At 42.1% G+C, this 16,416-nt stretch overlaps 1 protein-coding gene across 5 annotated transcripts in view; it reads right to left on the bottom strand.

Annotated features, from left to right (window-relative positions):
* PAX3 (paired box 3) overlaps positions 1-16,416 on the bottom strand; it is an 82,346-nt gene that overhangs the window by 24,084 nt on the left and 41,846 nt on the right. For 3 of the 5 annotated variants that reach the window (XM_030028261.1, XM_030028262.1, XM_030028260.1), the window contains exon 5: positions 2,951-3,156. In XM_030028261.1, the coding sequence (XP_029884121.1) occupies positions 2,951-3,156 (206 nt within the window). The remainder of the gene's footprint in view (positions 1-2,950; positions 3,157-16,416) is intronic. The other 2 variants (XM_030028263.1, XM_030028264.1) reach the window with 1 other exon arrangement.

Raw genomic sequence — 16,416 nt, 5'->3', positions numbered from 1 at the left:
GCCAGGTGCCTTTGGAAGAGGCAGCAGGAGAGGTTGCCCTGGCTCCACACCACATCTAGGCTCAAACACAGGGACAGAAAGACTCAACAGTCCTTGAGTGGAAAGGTGCTGCAGGAGGAATTGCAGGGAGCATTTTAACTCCTCATTACACCCAGTGCTGAAGTATTTGCAATGATTATAGTTACACATCTCCTGACTCTTGCAACGTGGAGTTTGTTGCAACAATTCTTTCCCCAAAAGCCTTTCCTGTCCCCATGATTAAGTACACAAATAATATTCACAGTGTAAAGTCTGTTTTCAGTTGCTTGTAGCTTTCCAAAAAATTCCCCTTCAGGGCTGAAATGTTCTAAGTTTGATCTCAGCCTACAGGTGACTTTTTTCCCCCACCTCCAAGCAACCAGCTTAGAAACATGCATTTGGTTACCCTTCAATGGTGGGAAAGTGAGAAAATAGATGCTTTGGTGGTTTAAGACTCTTCCTTTCACGGGTGTTCAGAGTCGGCCTCAGGGAATAGAAGGAAAGGGGAAGCATGGGGGCGGCTGGGTAGAAAAAACAAAACATGAGATGCAAGCGCTACGTGAAGGGACTCAGGGAATAGCAAGGTTGGTCCAGTTGTAATCAATTAGATTTCTTCCTAGACAATGTAAAACAGCTCTACAGAATTGGACCTTACTGCTCCAGAGGGGGGGAAAAAAAAAAAAAAAAAAGTCTTCTGGGTTCAGCCAGACTCAGGCTGCAAAGAGCTGGCTCTTTTAGATGATGCTTGATTAGAAAGCAGTCAAAGAGATCTTTGTGTATATATCCATATAAAATTTGGTATCTCTGATCTCTGTCGCACTGTTACCAAAAAAGAAGTGTGACTAAGAAAGCTTGAATGCTATGTCAGTATGGCTATCCAGCCCTCTCAGCCTCAAGTCTCTTAGGGTTATTTTCTTTTCACAGGTTGTCTTTTATTTCATGCCCATCATAGGTGGCCATTTTAAGGGGCTATGGAGAAGTGCTGAATGCTGATAAGGCAAATCCTGTATCCCTTAATCCACTGCTAAATCACTCTGCCAGCCTTCAAGGGTACCAGACAGATGGAGTGCACTAGGAAACTGCCCACAGGCTGGTTACTTCAACCCCAGCTCATCTTTAATCCAGAAAGGTTTTGTTCTGGTATTTGAATCATTGATTGACTAGGAACTTTCTTCCATGCTGAGTTAGGTAAAATATCCATGTCAGAGGTACTGGGGAATTCGTGAGGCTGTAGATCATAGGAGTGGTGTGAGACAGGATGCGTCTCAAGGGAACCAAGGAAGCCATAAGGAATGTAAAAAGTCACAGGGTTAAAGCCACATTAAGACAGCTGTTATGTTAATGAGAGTTCTGCTTTTCCTCTAGCTGTGGGTCATTGATTTAGAAAAACATGAACAAGGTCTTTTTCATTTTATCGTATTTCTCCACTGAAGCTAACATAGCCCAAAACATCATATCCTAGATCCCATTCGTCTTGCTAACAGAACTTGTGTAGGAAGTTATCTTTATTATGTTTGTGCATGGATGATTCCCAGGGCTTGATTTGGTCTTACCTGGCTCAAGCCTATATATGAAGCTATTTTGCAAGCATTTCACTTAGTAAACATATTAAGAAAAGAATCATACACCACTAAGTTTGCCTTCCAGACAAGTTCATCCATACATCAGATTTTCTCTCAGTCATAACAAACACTTACAAGAAATGTGGTGTGAAGTCTTCTGCAAAAACATTTAGCAGGTAAAACTGAAAAAGTCTGGACATTTCAAGACAGACACTCAATAATACAGCCATGCTGCAATAGGCATGCTTGTCTTAAAAAGTCAGAGGGATATTTTGTATTACTCGTTCCAGTTTTCAGAGCCTGAATGCCTCAGGCTGAGCTTCAAAGGTCAAAACATAAAAACAGAGTTTCACCAAAGCAACTAAATTCACTTGTATTCTTGGTTAGATCACAAGTTACCACTCATTTCCCTTCCTGGGTTAGATCACAAGCTACAACGTTTTGCTTGTCACCCATGAACACTTGCAACTCAGACTGATTTAAACTGGGCGTGCTTTTCCAAATGTCTCTTAGATGTCAAGTAGTAAAAGAGTAGCAGAGGATTCTGCCTGCAGTATTAAATGTTTCACAAGACACCATTCTTTGCTGAGAAAGAGAGTAAGTCCCAGTCTGAACCTGAACTCCAGTGTGCAGTTTATTCCAGAATTATTTGGCTGCTGTTTGCCCGTTTTTGGACACCTGAAAATCCAGGTTCATGCTTTTTTTTAATTTTAGTCAAATCCACGGTTTACTGCTCCAGCACGTTCACTTGTTTTAGACAATCCAGATCTACATGAAGTTGTGAAGACCTAACAGTTACTTGATGGTTTATTTTCTTTTGAATTAAACTGACAGTGGGGATGAAAGAGATATTACAAGGTTTAAAATAAGTCAACTTCAAAAGCTAACCTAAAAGTAAACTGTAGATACTGCACCAGTAACCTTGCTCACTTGCATGGCTCTCTAGACACATTGTCCTTTTAAAAATGTTTTTCTCTCCTCTGTTAATGCCTGAAAGACCCAAACAACAACAGATGAAATCAGTTAAATAACTATAAACTGGCACAACAGCTGACCTGATTATATGCAGAGTGCTGTCAAATGCATAAACCAAACAAACTGGGATAATAGACCTTTTTCTCCAAAGGCTCAGTATTTTGTTCATGGTGGGTATGGAACAATTACTGGGGAAAACACAAAGGTTTTTCCCAAGCAGTTGTCTTAAACAGTTAGAACACCAGTGTCCATGTACAGACGCAAAACCCCCTAAGGCTGTAAGCAACATAGCTTCACATTTTCCTTCTGCGAGTAGGATCACGTAAGAATACAAATGGACCAACATGCTAACAGAAAAGGAAATTCCCTTTGTTAGGCAGCTTTTAAATACATACCTGGACACGAGCCTCTGTGAGTTTGGCTCTTTGTGCAAGTTCTTCCCTAGTATAAATATCAGGGTAGTGTGTCCTCTCAAAAGCTCTTTCCAGCTCTTCCAGTTGCTCTGCCGTGAAGGTTGTCCTGCTGCGACGCTGCTTTCTTTTTAAAGGTAAATCTGGTTCAGAATCGATGTCAGAGCCTTCATCAGACTGGGGTGCTGATGCTCAAAAAAGAAGAAAATGAAAGATGAAAATTAGCTTGGGGGGGGGGGGGGCAAAATATTGGATCAATCAATGATATCCTCTTCTATGGAAAAGCTGCTTTTTCCCTGAGACTCAGAACTGAGTTGGCAAATTTCAAAAAAAGCAAAAAAGCGAGAAACAAATCAGAGTTAAATGTTACGTTGTGCAAATGTGCTCAAACAAATAAAGAATTGTCAAAAGTTCAACTATGAGCTTAGCACCTTTTCCTGACCCAAGAACATTTAAGGACCTGTAGAAATCTTTTTGAGTAAATTAATTATTCGATTTCTTTGTTTTAACTCCTCCAGCAGTTTGTGTTTCAAAAACTTGAGCAGCACTGCTTAGTCCCAAGCAATCAGACAAGCAATAGAGCCTTGTTCCTTTCCCTGTGCTAGCAAACAGATACAAATATTTGTCACACCAGTGTGCACATTGTAACTTAAACATTCCAACTCTACAGACACACGTCCATGAGACCTTCCCTAGAGATCCATCACTAAAACCTTATTGCTGAAATGGTTATGGAAATGACTACAAAGGCATGGAGAGTGCTATTGAAATTAATTCTCATACACGATCAAATATTTACTTTATATCACGTGTATTATTTGTCCTACACCTTCAACAGAATTTTACACTTTTGTGTTAGTATACTTCAGCACATTTAAACATTCCCACTTGTTTGCAACTTACTTGTCTGTCTTAGGACCACCTAACATAACCCTAGGACAGGCCTGACAAGTGTTAGTATTACAACAACAACAACAAAAAAAAAAAAAAAAAAAAAAAAAAAAAAATTGAGACACACTTTGCACAGAGAAGTCCTGTAAGAATAGCTCAGAGCAATAGTTTGACTTGAGTCTTCCAGTTACTAAAGCAAGAAGATTCCACCTATGTGATGACCAGAGCTGAAATACACAGACTGCATACTTCCTTTGCCTAAGGTTTCATCGTTATTCCTCCTAACCTTGGGAGGTTTTCCAGCACAGAGCACAGTTACACACAGATGTGCTGATGCTCAGCCTCCAGGCAACAGTCCAGGACATGACTGCAAAACAGCCAGGCTGTGTTGGACCAAAGGCCCCTCACATCACGCCCCAAGTCAAGTATTTAAGGGAAGTCAGCAAGAAACAGACCACATACAGCATGTCCATGACCCAGGAAAGGGCTATCAACTCTTGCTATCAGTAGCTTAAAGAGAAATCAGAACCAAAACTCTTTCTGTGTTTCATGGACATGAAGAGAGTGAGATCACACACCCACAGCCAGCTCCTGGCATCATTGCTCATTTCCCCTGTGCTCCCTGACAATCAAGTGAACTCCAGCTACAGCCCAGCTGCAGCTGAACCCATAACTATAGCTGTGAAGGCAGCAAAGCCTCTTCCAGTACCCAACCACATTCTTTTTCTCCAACAAAGAGTAATGAACCAAAAGAGTAGACTTCTAAAGACAGACTTCACTTGCATCAGCTGCTGTTCCAGGCGACAAGCATTCCTTCTTGCCTGAGTCTTCAAGGGAAACCACCTAAAGAGGGCAGACACTCCCCAGTGATGCTGAAACTGCTTGTTCAGCTGAAATACAAGCATTGCTTCTACTACTTCAATAACACCAAATGAATTATTGATATATACATTGATTCAAAATAATCTTCTTAATGTGATTTATTTGGAAGTAACTGAGAACACAAAGCCAAAAAGAAATCACTGTTTCTCAAGCTCCAGCTAAATCCCCCCCCACCATGTTCATTTCTAACTATCTTACATTACCAATTTCACTCAAGCTGTTTGAACTAATATATACACCTAATCTGTTTACTTAGTCTTAGAAAGACTTAGAAAGACAAAGTGCTTTTCAGCTGAAGTGTTTATGAATTTCTGCATACCAAAAAAGGAACAATTACTGCTAGACCAGAGGCTCTTATATGAAAGCTATCTTTGTTGTCCAGACACCATCAATATCTTGGACCCAACATATACAGGACATCAGGAGAAACTCCCATAGAGCTCAGCATCAATGTACTGTGAAAACATCCAACTCTAAGAGTCTCTTACTTGCATGGAAGTTTTGCCCCAAGTAAGACTAGATTAAGCTGTTCTCATTCTTGGGAATATTGTCCTCAAGAACAAAGGGGAATCAGCACAAACATCCTATCCCAAACAGTTCAAGTTCATTCCTTTTTAAACAGGCAATCTAGGGTATCCCAAAACAAACAAAACACATTGTCTGAATTAGTGACAAATCCCAAATCTTCTCACTTGGGGTTCCAAGTGACACCTGCCTTCCTCAGCAACTGCCAAGTTACAACCCTTCAGGATGGCTTCATGCTGCTGTTCCAAATAAAAAGAAACATAGGTTATTTAAAATATAGTTTCTCTATGTTAGCCTCAGATACAAATCACCCACCTTAAGCAGAACAGCTATCGCTGACAAGCTGGACTAGTGGAGGAGAGCACACTAGCCATGCTAACAGGGTCATATTGGCTAGCACTGCACTCTGACCATACCTGGTGTAGTAAGATCTGAAACAGCTCAGGAAGGTCCCTTTTGGAGACAATTTCTCTAACAAAAGTTGCCTTTGTTTGTGTACAATAAGTTGGGGGTTTTGTTTTTGTTTTTTTTTTAAAGTCAGATCCCCAGATCTCAGGAACTCTTTCAATACTCTCTTTCAGACTCTACATGTATGTATGGAACTGCTTCAGACATCTAACATATGCCTATAAAAAGCCAGCTTAAACTGAGCAATTTAAAGTGGGTATTTATCGCTAAATTTCTAAAGTGAATTCCCTCACCAACTGGGTGGGAAGTAACAGGAGACCAATAATGATCTTCCTACAAATGTTTTATAAAGACTTTGCAAAATCTTGTGATGTTTTCCCGCACCTTGCATTCATGCAGCAATGAGAATGCAGAACTGAAACGCTGACTTAATTTCATTTTCAATTTAGGTGTACATTTCATTAAGTAGTATATGAAAGGCACAAAGGTAAAGCAGTCAGAAAAAACAGAAGTATCTAAGAGTCCAGGACAATACATCTAATCAAGTGCAAACATTTAGAAAGAACAAAATAAAATTAAAGTAGAGAGAAAATGTATAGCAAATAAAATGGCTTTCATATCTATCTGATTTCATTGGTGTTGCCCTTCGCCAGGCCTGGCTGCTACGTGCAGCTTTATTGAAAACATTGAGTTCCTTTGTCTTGCCTGGTCTGCAATGTTAAAATCAGACAAATGTAATCTCAAATGATAGCTACATGTCTGTACTACAAACTGCACTATTTTTATTTCTCACAATGTCTTGTTAAATACTATTAGTTTCAAGGAAGTTTTTAGTCTTATTTTTTCTATTAAAATACTATTATTAGACTTCTATATAGGTCAGAAGCGAATCAGAGTATTGGCTAAGCACATACATTGGACACACTTCAGCCTTTAAAAAAGCGGTATTTATTTTATGTATGCTCAATAGCCATAGCATATTGCCCTTTTGCTAAGCAGTATCTCACTAATAGATCCACCAACTTCCATAATTTAAAAAGATACTATACAGCACAGGCAAAGGTGGTCAGGTTTTAGCTGGGATATTTCTATCTCCATCACCTCCACAGACACACAACTCGCATATCGCTAAGCTTTACAGTTGTGCTGATGATCCTAATACTCCAACCTTCAAGCTATAAATAGAAGAAAGGAGGAGACTCACCACTGCCCTGGGAGATCCCCAGCCAGACCCCTCAGGATCACCAGTACCCCCCTTACTGCACAGCTCAAAATGGGACAGGCAGCCAAAAGCACTACCAGTAGCTGAGCCATGAAGTTTAATTAAAGAAGGAATTACAGAATTAAAGAGCGATTATTTGTCCCTTAACCCCTCGTGACCTGTCTGGTGGGCCGAAGAAATGCTGCACGCCGGTTATCACCACAATATGCAAAAAAACTCTGCCCCATGTCATAGGCATTTGGTCACCTGGAGCTCTGCATCGATCCCTTTTCCAACCATAAATAGACACGTCAGGGCAAAGATCGAACAACCAAATAACGCACAAGAGGTCATTCTGTGGGTTGTTCTTCCTCTCAGCACGACATTTCACTTGAATAATTAAATAACAAAAACATGACAACCATTTAAAACCCATACATTACAGCTGCAGCACAGCACACCTGACAAACGCAGGCAGAGAGGTTATCTTTCTGCGACCTGCAAAGGCACAACTTCTCTGGCAATCCTTCAGTCACTGTGAAATTTTTAAATAAAATATTACACAGCCTCTTCCTCTAAGCGTAACAGCCTAGGGTCCGCCCTAGGTAAATTCTGTCTAGCCACGAATTTCGCTAAAACAAGACCAGAAAAACCAATATACCGACAGCCAGGAAGGGTTCTGGCGGTGGCGTATTCGCGAGCTACCCTCCCCGGATCTGCTCATTTTTTTTATTTATGCAAGATTAATTTCACAGGCTCTCCCCCTCGTGCCCCATCTCTATGACCTAAGGCCGCGGCATCCCCGGCTTTGGGGCTAACGCGGGCGTCCGGCACTGGGAGGCAGCGGGTACGGCTGCCTGATCCCCGGCAGCCTTTCACGCCCAAAGAGAAGCGAGTGACCTCCCTCGTGTTTACTCGGGTGCAGGCGAGGAGGAGTGCAGCAGGGCCGCTACCCCCACACAAACCCACAGCAAATGACAAATGACACTTTCTCTTTGTGATCTTTGGGATTTTTGTTGACTTATTTGGAGGCTTTTGTTGGGTCCTAAGAAATGGCCTGTGGCTGAGGCCTATTCGGCCGATTTCCACGCTCCATCTGTGGTATCCATCAGCAGGGCCTTTGCCCGCATTCAGGGCTCTGACACCTGCCTGGCAGGATGCGGAAGGCACAAAGGAGGCTGCCGCGGACGCGAGGGGGGCGGTGGGCCAGGGGGGCCGGGGAGGGCAGCCAGGGCGAAGGGGATGCACAGCAGGGGTTAATCCAAGCTACCCCCTCCCCAACCCTCAGCACCTGGAGGCGTCCGTCCCTCCAGGACTGCCTCTCCCCGCCAGAGGTAAGGGGGCCCAAATGCAACCCTCCGTTAACCAGGAAAGGGAGGGAGGGAGGGAGGGGAAAAACCATCCCAGGACGTGGGCCCTCAGAGTCACCCCAGGCACTCGCTAAATAAACCTCTGGCGCTGGCTTGCTGCGAGGGCTGGGAGCAGCGGTAGGTGGCCGGCAGCGCATTCCTCCCCGATCCTTGTTTGTGTTGGGGTAGGCTTTCAGCAGCTGGCGTTTTAACAGTCGACGGACAAGAAGTGCATCAGGGGTCCTTTCTTTCCTCAAAATAAAATCCACAGGAAAATGAAACAGCACCTTTATTTCCTGCTAACAGGCCCCCTCCCCTCTGAGCAGTGGGCTTAGGGGCAGGCTTATACACGGCTACAACGTACAAGGCAGACTCTGGAGCCCAGCGAGCGGCTACCTCCCTCCCGGCGCACCGGCCCTTGCTGTGTCTGCCTGGGGAAACGCGACACCAGGCTCCCCTCTCCTCCTCCTCCTGAAACCTCACTGTCACAGCAAGGAGCCTTTAAAAAGAAAATACGCCCTGCCAGGTCTGTGCTAATCAAAACAGGACAAATAAACTCTGACACTCAACAACTCCCTGAGTGCCCACAGCCCTGGGTGGAGACTACAGATTAGTTATGAATACGGCAGGCAGCGGGGAACGAGCTCGGGGGGTCTGGAGTCACCCCTCAGCCACCTGTGAGCGGTTCTAGACGCCACAACTGAACGCCGTGTTTATCCAAGATAAAGCACGCTCCAAAAATTAGAAGAGCACCCCTAAGTTTTAGGTTGTGGTGCTTCCACCAAAGCAGTTTTGGCAAGTTTACCAGGACTCAGAGCTGTAATTTTATCCAATTCGCTGCTCACTTTCTGTGCTTCACCGTCAACAGGGGAAGAGGACAGAGAGGAGATTCAGGCACCCCGAGTTTCACCCCATTAGGTCACAGCCCAAAATTTGTTAGCAGTTGGACTCCTCTTTGAGAGGAAAAGGAAAAGTAAGTTTCAAGAAACATAAAGAACAAAACAAGAAGCTGCAAAAGATTTCTCAGTGGGGTTAAGATAAAACATGCTAATGCTGCTACATGCTCCTATTTTCCCTGTTAGAAGTGAAAATTCAGGATCAGCAAATATGTAAGAAAATTCTCAGTCTTGCTAGAAAGCAACAGAATACCTAGCACAATGTGAAATACTCACAAGTAGTAAAATTGCTTTTAACCCTTTCTACTGGCATTTTGACTATGATATATCAAAAAACAAGAAAGGAAACCAAAAAGCAAACCTCTGTTCCAGACATGTATATCGCTCATCTAACAAGGATTAAGTCACACTTCAATTACTCCTTTGAAAACCGCTGCTATTTGCAAAGGGCATACTTACAAAAACATTGTAAATGGCTTTTTTTAAACTCCACAGGCACTTTAGAAAAGTCTGCAGTGAGAGAATGAGAGAAATGGGGAGAAAGTATGTTGCTGCTTAAGTAAACTGATTAATAAGAGTAATTAATCGGTTACTGGAATTGGAAAAGAGCAACCTTATCTCCTGTGAGCTCTAAGCTGGAAAGTCAGCACAGAAAGGGAACCACCACAACAGTGATAAAAGTGATCTTGAGAGAAGTGGATGGTATTTTAATTTTGTTTGGGCTGATTCACATTGAGAAATTTGCTTTGTACAGCAAAGTGAAAAGGAAAACAGTAGCTGCAGTAAAAGGAAATGGCCAACAGTGACTTTTATTTACAATTACCAAGAGACAGGCTATTATTGACCATATGTGCCACAATCGCCCTCCTTATCATGGGTTGGCCATCGTGTCCATTGGGAGCTGTTAATGAACTGGGTAATTGAGCTGCTGACATGTGTTACCAAAACAAAACAATAGGAAGAAGAGACAAATGAACATTTTATTTGCCAATCAGAGTAGGTTCCGCTTTTCAGAGAGCTGTGCCTAAGTAAGTGGCTGAATACATAAAACAGTGCATTGAAGGCAAGCAGATGCATGCACAATAATGGTTAACTGACAGCCTATGGCCCATCTGTGCTTAACATTTTGTTAAAGAAATTACTTGACTTGCTAAAGAGACAAATCATACAGCTGCCCCAAGTGCTGCATTATAAGAGATAAATCATTAGCTAAACTGTTTCATGCTTAAAATGACAATGCATATTAACAGTTATGCAGGGACATTTTGTCAGCACAGCTTGATGCAGTTATAACTTACAAAAAATGTGACAGCTCATAGCTATTCAACGATTTCGACTTGGAAGAGAATGACAACGCTGTGAAAACAATTTCACCGCACAAACAATAGACAATTCACGGGCTCTTCTTTTTAAAAATATATTTAATTTTTTTTTTTTTAATGATGAAATAATATAGAAAGGAAAAAAAGCCAGCCAGTGTCTAACTGTTCTGCACCATTAATCTGCTAACATGTACTTCATTCAAAACCACAGAGCATCAAAAAGGAACACATTCCATTTTAAATATCAAAGACTGCATCACCGGCACTAAGAATAAATGGCTAATTCTCAACTGTGCATGAAAGAATAAAGAATTTCTAAAGTGAAAGGAAGGGAAGAGGAAACTGCAAATACAACTACAAAAATCTCTTCTTATTCCCCCACCTCCTCTTCCAAAAAGAGATTTGTTTTGTTGATAAAAGTAACATTGAAGTACTTAACAGCTTTGCATGTGGGCCTGATCCTGCTCCCAAGTTTCACTGCTGTAAATTTGCACTGGTTATTATTATCATTATTATTATTTTACATTCAAAACTGAATATAAAGGAGCTGCAGTTAGCGCTCAGATCCTTTTGTACAGGTAGTACACATACATGCATGTGTATAGCCCAGGAAACCTGCCCAAGGGAGGGCAGAAAAACAGACACCTCTCCTCCCAACTTAGTTGCACAGACCAGGGCAAGCCAGACACTCAACCAGATTTACCTGAACAGCTCCACTACCTGGAAGGAAAAAAAAAAAAAAAAAAAAAAAAAAAAAGAAAATTGGTAAAACTTGTGTAGCCTGTGGGAGCTTTCCCCGTGGTTTCAGAGGCTGGTGCCCACATAAGGGTTAGCTCAGGTTTAATGACTACGTAAAAGTTAAATTGCTAGTTTTCCCCACAAAGACAGGACTACCTTGCTGACTTCGTACGGTTTCTATTCACTGGCCTCAAAGGATTACTCTGCTACTCCCACCAGTGTAAGAGCAAAGCTGGATCCAGGCAAGCTTTGGCCCTTGCTCAGCCTCTCCCATCATTCCCAGTAAAGCCAGGGAAGGAGTTCAGCAAGAGGGAGCCGGCACTGGAATAGCCCCAGCATGACAAAGCGCTCCAGCACAAACCCATACAATCAGACTGTCACCGGTCTCCGAGTCACCCCGGCCCACCTCCCTGAATACAGCCTACTGACTGGGAGAGGAGGACTTTTTGAAAAGCACAAAGAGGAATCACAGGCACTTCCCGTTGATTTTCGCCAGGAGCTCACGAGTGCCCACATCTGGGGGCTTTTCCAACCGTTCTCACAGGGAGCATCTGTCGTAGCACTGCAAACACGAGTACTGTATTTAAGCATTGCAACATCTTGTCTTCTCACTTAAAAAACCCACTAGATTTCAAAGGAAAACTTGGGAAAACTTCCAGAGGACTCAAAAAAAAAAAAAAAAAAAAAAAAAAAAAAAACCCCAACACAACAACTTTGCCTCCTAAATTTAGAAGAAGGTGAAGGAAACTAAGTACTCAATTCCGAATGAGGTTTGCTCTCAACAACCTTTAGGAAGTTGATATTTTAGGCACTATTTCAATATAAAAACCAAGGAGACTTCAGAGGAAAGCAAAATCTCTCTTGCACAAATCCCAGAATACACCAAGAAAGAATTAGCATCATGTCTTCAAGCCAGTATCAGCTGATGGAAGAGCCCATTGGTAACCAATTAAGACTGAAAACATTGAGTATCCCGGGAGATGGAATTTGTCGGCTAAGAAATTAAATAAAGCAAATGAAGGAGTCTCTGGATAAATGATGAGACTGTATTAGCGAGTTAAGGCACTGCAAATAATTGAGCTGTCTGCAATCTCTCACTGTGTAGGCAGTGCAGATTCTTCAGAAGAGAAGAAAAATCTATAAATTATATTTGGCTCAATCCTTTGCAACAACAGCATGCAAACAAAACTCCTAAAGTTATACAAGCTGATCAAAATTACTGGGCATATCAAGACGGAAAAAGCTTACAAGCTTTTTTCACAAAACAGCTCTGCATTGCTTCACTAGGTTTTGACCAACTTGTAGCATTACTAAAACATTTTTGAAGAAAAAAGAAACAGCACAGATGCCCAAGGTAAAAAATTTTGAGAATGTTTTAATACATTTCCTATCTCTCTCAACTAGCTCTAGCCCCTGAATTAATACCATCCTTGATTCAAAACAAACACTGACAGAGCAAGCTGTTGTACATAGCTTCACCTCAATGTCAACATTATACTCCTCAAAGTCTCTATGGGAAATCAAGGCTATCATCTCTTCTGAAACCCACAGCTGCAGCCAGACCACCCCTCAAGCCACTTTTACCTACTATAAAGCTAAAATTAGTTATATGATCATCTCTATTTATCACTCTCAGGACTTGGAATGGCCAAAATATCTCCAGACTTTTTTTTTTTTTTTTTTAAACAGAATATTGGATTTTGTCATTGAATACTCCATTTCCTCTAGAAATCACTTAACTTTGCAGAATATTGCTGGCTTTTTGTGAAAGAAAACTAGAAGTACTGACTTTTTTTTTCCTCCAGACTTCAGTCAATAAAGGGAGGTTAAATTTTTCAGAAGGTATTTTTCCTGTGATTGATTTCCCAAGGTACTACACACTCCTGCCAAATGCTTCTTTTCCAGCCAAATCTGTTAGTAACTCAAGGTCACTCCCATCACAATTACATAAGAATTGGGGTGCTGACCTCAAAATCCATCATCTTCTGTCATGGGACCTGGTCCTACAGGGTACTGAGCCCTCCAGTCCCACTGGTCAAAGACAGTCTCTGCCTTTATGGTTGTTCCCGTATTTGGGATAAAAGGACCCTACAATGGGATAGCAGTAGGGTGCTCAGCACCTCTTTGTGTTACTTCCCACAGGGTTTTTCATTCCCAGGTCCTGCCTTGGGTGCCAGCACAGGGGGTGCAGGACTCCATGTACAAGACTCCCTGAAGCACACAATGCTGTTTCATTCATTATAGTGCCTGTGATGCTATTACAGTAATAAACTTGAGCCCGTCTGAGAGCTGGTCACCTGCAGATTCTCCTTGTCTCTTGCCCTGTGGAATTTGTATGCCAATGAACTCCTGGCATCATCCTTTAATTACCCTTCCCAGTGACTGTCACCTGAGAGCTCGCAGTGCAACACCTAGGCATAACCCAAGCTGCTCTGGTTAGGTAAAATATGAGCAAACAAACCTTGCAAAAGCTATTAGAGCTCATAGATGCCACCTGACCATACTGCTGCCATATCACAGATACTAAATGGACGTGAGAAATTAAGGCAAGATGTTTTCTACTTTTTAGCAGACATCAAATCAACAGAAATTTGGGTGATTTAAAAAAAAAAAAAAAAAGAGTTCTATGCACACACACAGTGCTATAGAAGTTAACACTGATTTGCTAATAACGAAGCAAGGTATACAGCTTGCTATCTGTTCAAAAGAAACATGGGGAGCTTAATTTCCAAAGAAAACTCACAATTTTTCAGTCCAATAAGAAAACCAGAACAAAGCCCAACATCAGCCCACATCTGAGCAGTCAACAGAAGGGACTGATGTGCCGTGCTGGGCTGCAGCCAGCCCTGCAGCACCTTTACAGCACGGAAAATGTGTCCAGCTGGGAGTCACTCTTGATCCGTTCTCTACACCACAGACATGTAATTGCCATACATTTGCTCTCATTTACTACTTGTTGACAGACGCTGATAAATGCTCTTGAAAACCTACAAGAACAAGGGTTGCTGGTGAATACTTAATGGTAGAGATGTCAAAAATTATTTGACTAAACATACACACACTTACATCATCTGTTTTGAAACCTCTACAGATATTAACAATAAATTTATAACTGTCTCTCTGAATTATTAGCAGCCCCAAAAACTGAAAAAGTAACTTTGCGCCAAATTTTGAGAGATACACACACTGGCTTTTCTTAACTATTCCTCCATACACATAAGGCAGAAGCAGCAGGATGCCTGTTGGTATGTCCTGTAGGCTTTGCTTGGACACTAACATTGCAAAACATATTTTGACTCTTGTTTCTCTTCTTCCCCCTCCCACAATATTATTTATTTTGAAAGAATATTTGTTCAGGAATCAAAATTAAATAAAGTTTTAATTGATATCAAGCCCCTTTTTATAACTCTGACATAAACAGAGATTTAAAACAATGAGAAATGAAATGTGTGTTTATGAGCATGCAATCCACGGTGTGCATGGAACACAACTTACATAATACTTATACTATTATGCCAATTGTCCTGGTTTCAGCTGGGATAGAGTTAACTGTCTTCCTAGTAGCTGGTACAGTGCTATGTTTTGAGTTCAGTATGAGAAGAATGTTGATAACACTGATGTTTTCAGTTGTTGCTAAGTAGTGTTTAGTCTCAAGTCAAGGATTTTTCAGCTTCTCATGCCCAGCCAGCGAGAAAGCTGGAGGGGCACAAGAAGTTGGCACAGGACACAGCCAGGGCAGCTGACCCAAACTGGCCAACAGGGTATTCCATACCATGGGACATCCCATCCAGTATAGGAACTGGGGAGTGGGGGCAGGGAATCGCCGCTCGGGGACTAGCTGGGTGTCGATCGGCAGGTGGTGAGCAATTGCACTGCGCATCATTTGTACATTCCAATCCTTTTATTATTGCTGTTGTCATTTTATTAGTGTTATCATTATCATTATTAGTTTCTTCTTTTCTATTAAACCGTTCTTATCTCAACCCACGAGTTTTGCTTCTTTTCCCGATTTTCTCCCCCATCCCACTGGGTGGGGGGGAGTGAGTGAGCGGCTGTGTGGTGCTTAGCTGCTGGCTGGGGTTAAACCATGACACCGATATAAAAAGTTAGCTTACCTATTGCCTTCACTATATTAATTTTAGCAGACTTTGCCATGGCAGTTTGCATTTTGTAGCTGTTTAAAAGGAACTATGATTTTATGCATTTCCCCCAAAAAATTTGACTGCAAAGCGTTTCCCAGAAAGCTGAAAATGAAACAATAAATAAGACTGCTTCCATGTTGGGGGGATAGGGAAGTACCTTACTCGATCTTAAAACATACTCCCCACAGTCACTTAAAGAACTGTCAACACCAGTGTTACCCAACCTTTATTTAACCCGTGGACAACAGCAGTCCCCATGAGGACCGTCTGTGAAACGCCTGCTGGCTCCCAACTGCTCCCAGCACTGCCTGGGCTGGGGGGTCAGAGTCAGCCCCACCTACTGCGCAGCTTTTGGCACAGGGTTGTGATGAAGGTTTTCAAGGTTTGGGGGGGGGGGGAAGTGGGGGGTGTCTTTTTTTGGTTTGGGTTTTGTCTTTTTTTGGGTTGGGGGGGGGGGGTTGGCCCTTGTTGGTTTTGTTTTAAATTATAAGTAATTAAAATTAGAGTTTTAATTGCTACTATGTATGTTGTCCATTTACTAGCTTTCTCTGCCACAGTGCAACACAGTGGAATATAAGGAAATCCAGGGATCTTCCTCCAAAGTTTTAGGTAAGCTTTTAAATAAACAAAAATATCGAAGAACCCGAGCAGAGGGATAAAATTGTAGACTGGGGCTTAGCTATTTGTTCAGTTTGTAACAGTCTCATGGATTTGAGACTGCTTTGGAGCATTTAGCTAATCCAGCCTGTATTTATTAACAGCTGTGAAGCACTATAGATCCAACACTACACCTCTGCTACATGTCAAGCATGTGGTATAACTCCTGCATCCCACCTGCAATTACAGCTTCCTGGGTCCGACACCCAAGACCTGCAACCCAAAGTGCCAGATCCCTAGTTCTCACTAACTTCTCCTGATTATTTTCCATGATTTTCCATTCTCACGCCTTCTCACCCTGCCTTGCTGTTTCCAAATCGAGCTTACTGCTCTTCACTCTTGCACACTGCAAGTTGTCACGGGATGCTGAAATGTCTTAGAGTTCTGCAGTACTGTAGTTGCTGACACACCTGACAGAAAAAAGATTGACAGATTATTAA

Source organism: Aquila chrysaetos, chromosome 10 (assembly GCF_900496995.4).
Source record: "Aquila chrysaetos chrysaetos chromosome 10, bAquChr1.4, whole genome shotgun sequence".
In the NCBI taxonomy this organism is placed as follows: Eukaryota; Metazoa; Chordata; class Aves; order Accipitriformes; family Accipitridae; genus Aquila; species Aquila chrysaetos.
Note: the sequence above shows the minus strand (reverse complement) of the source record. Positions and strands in the feature narration are given on the sequence as shown.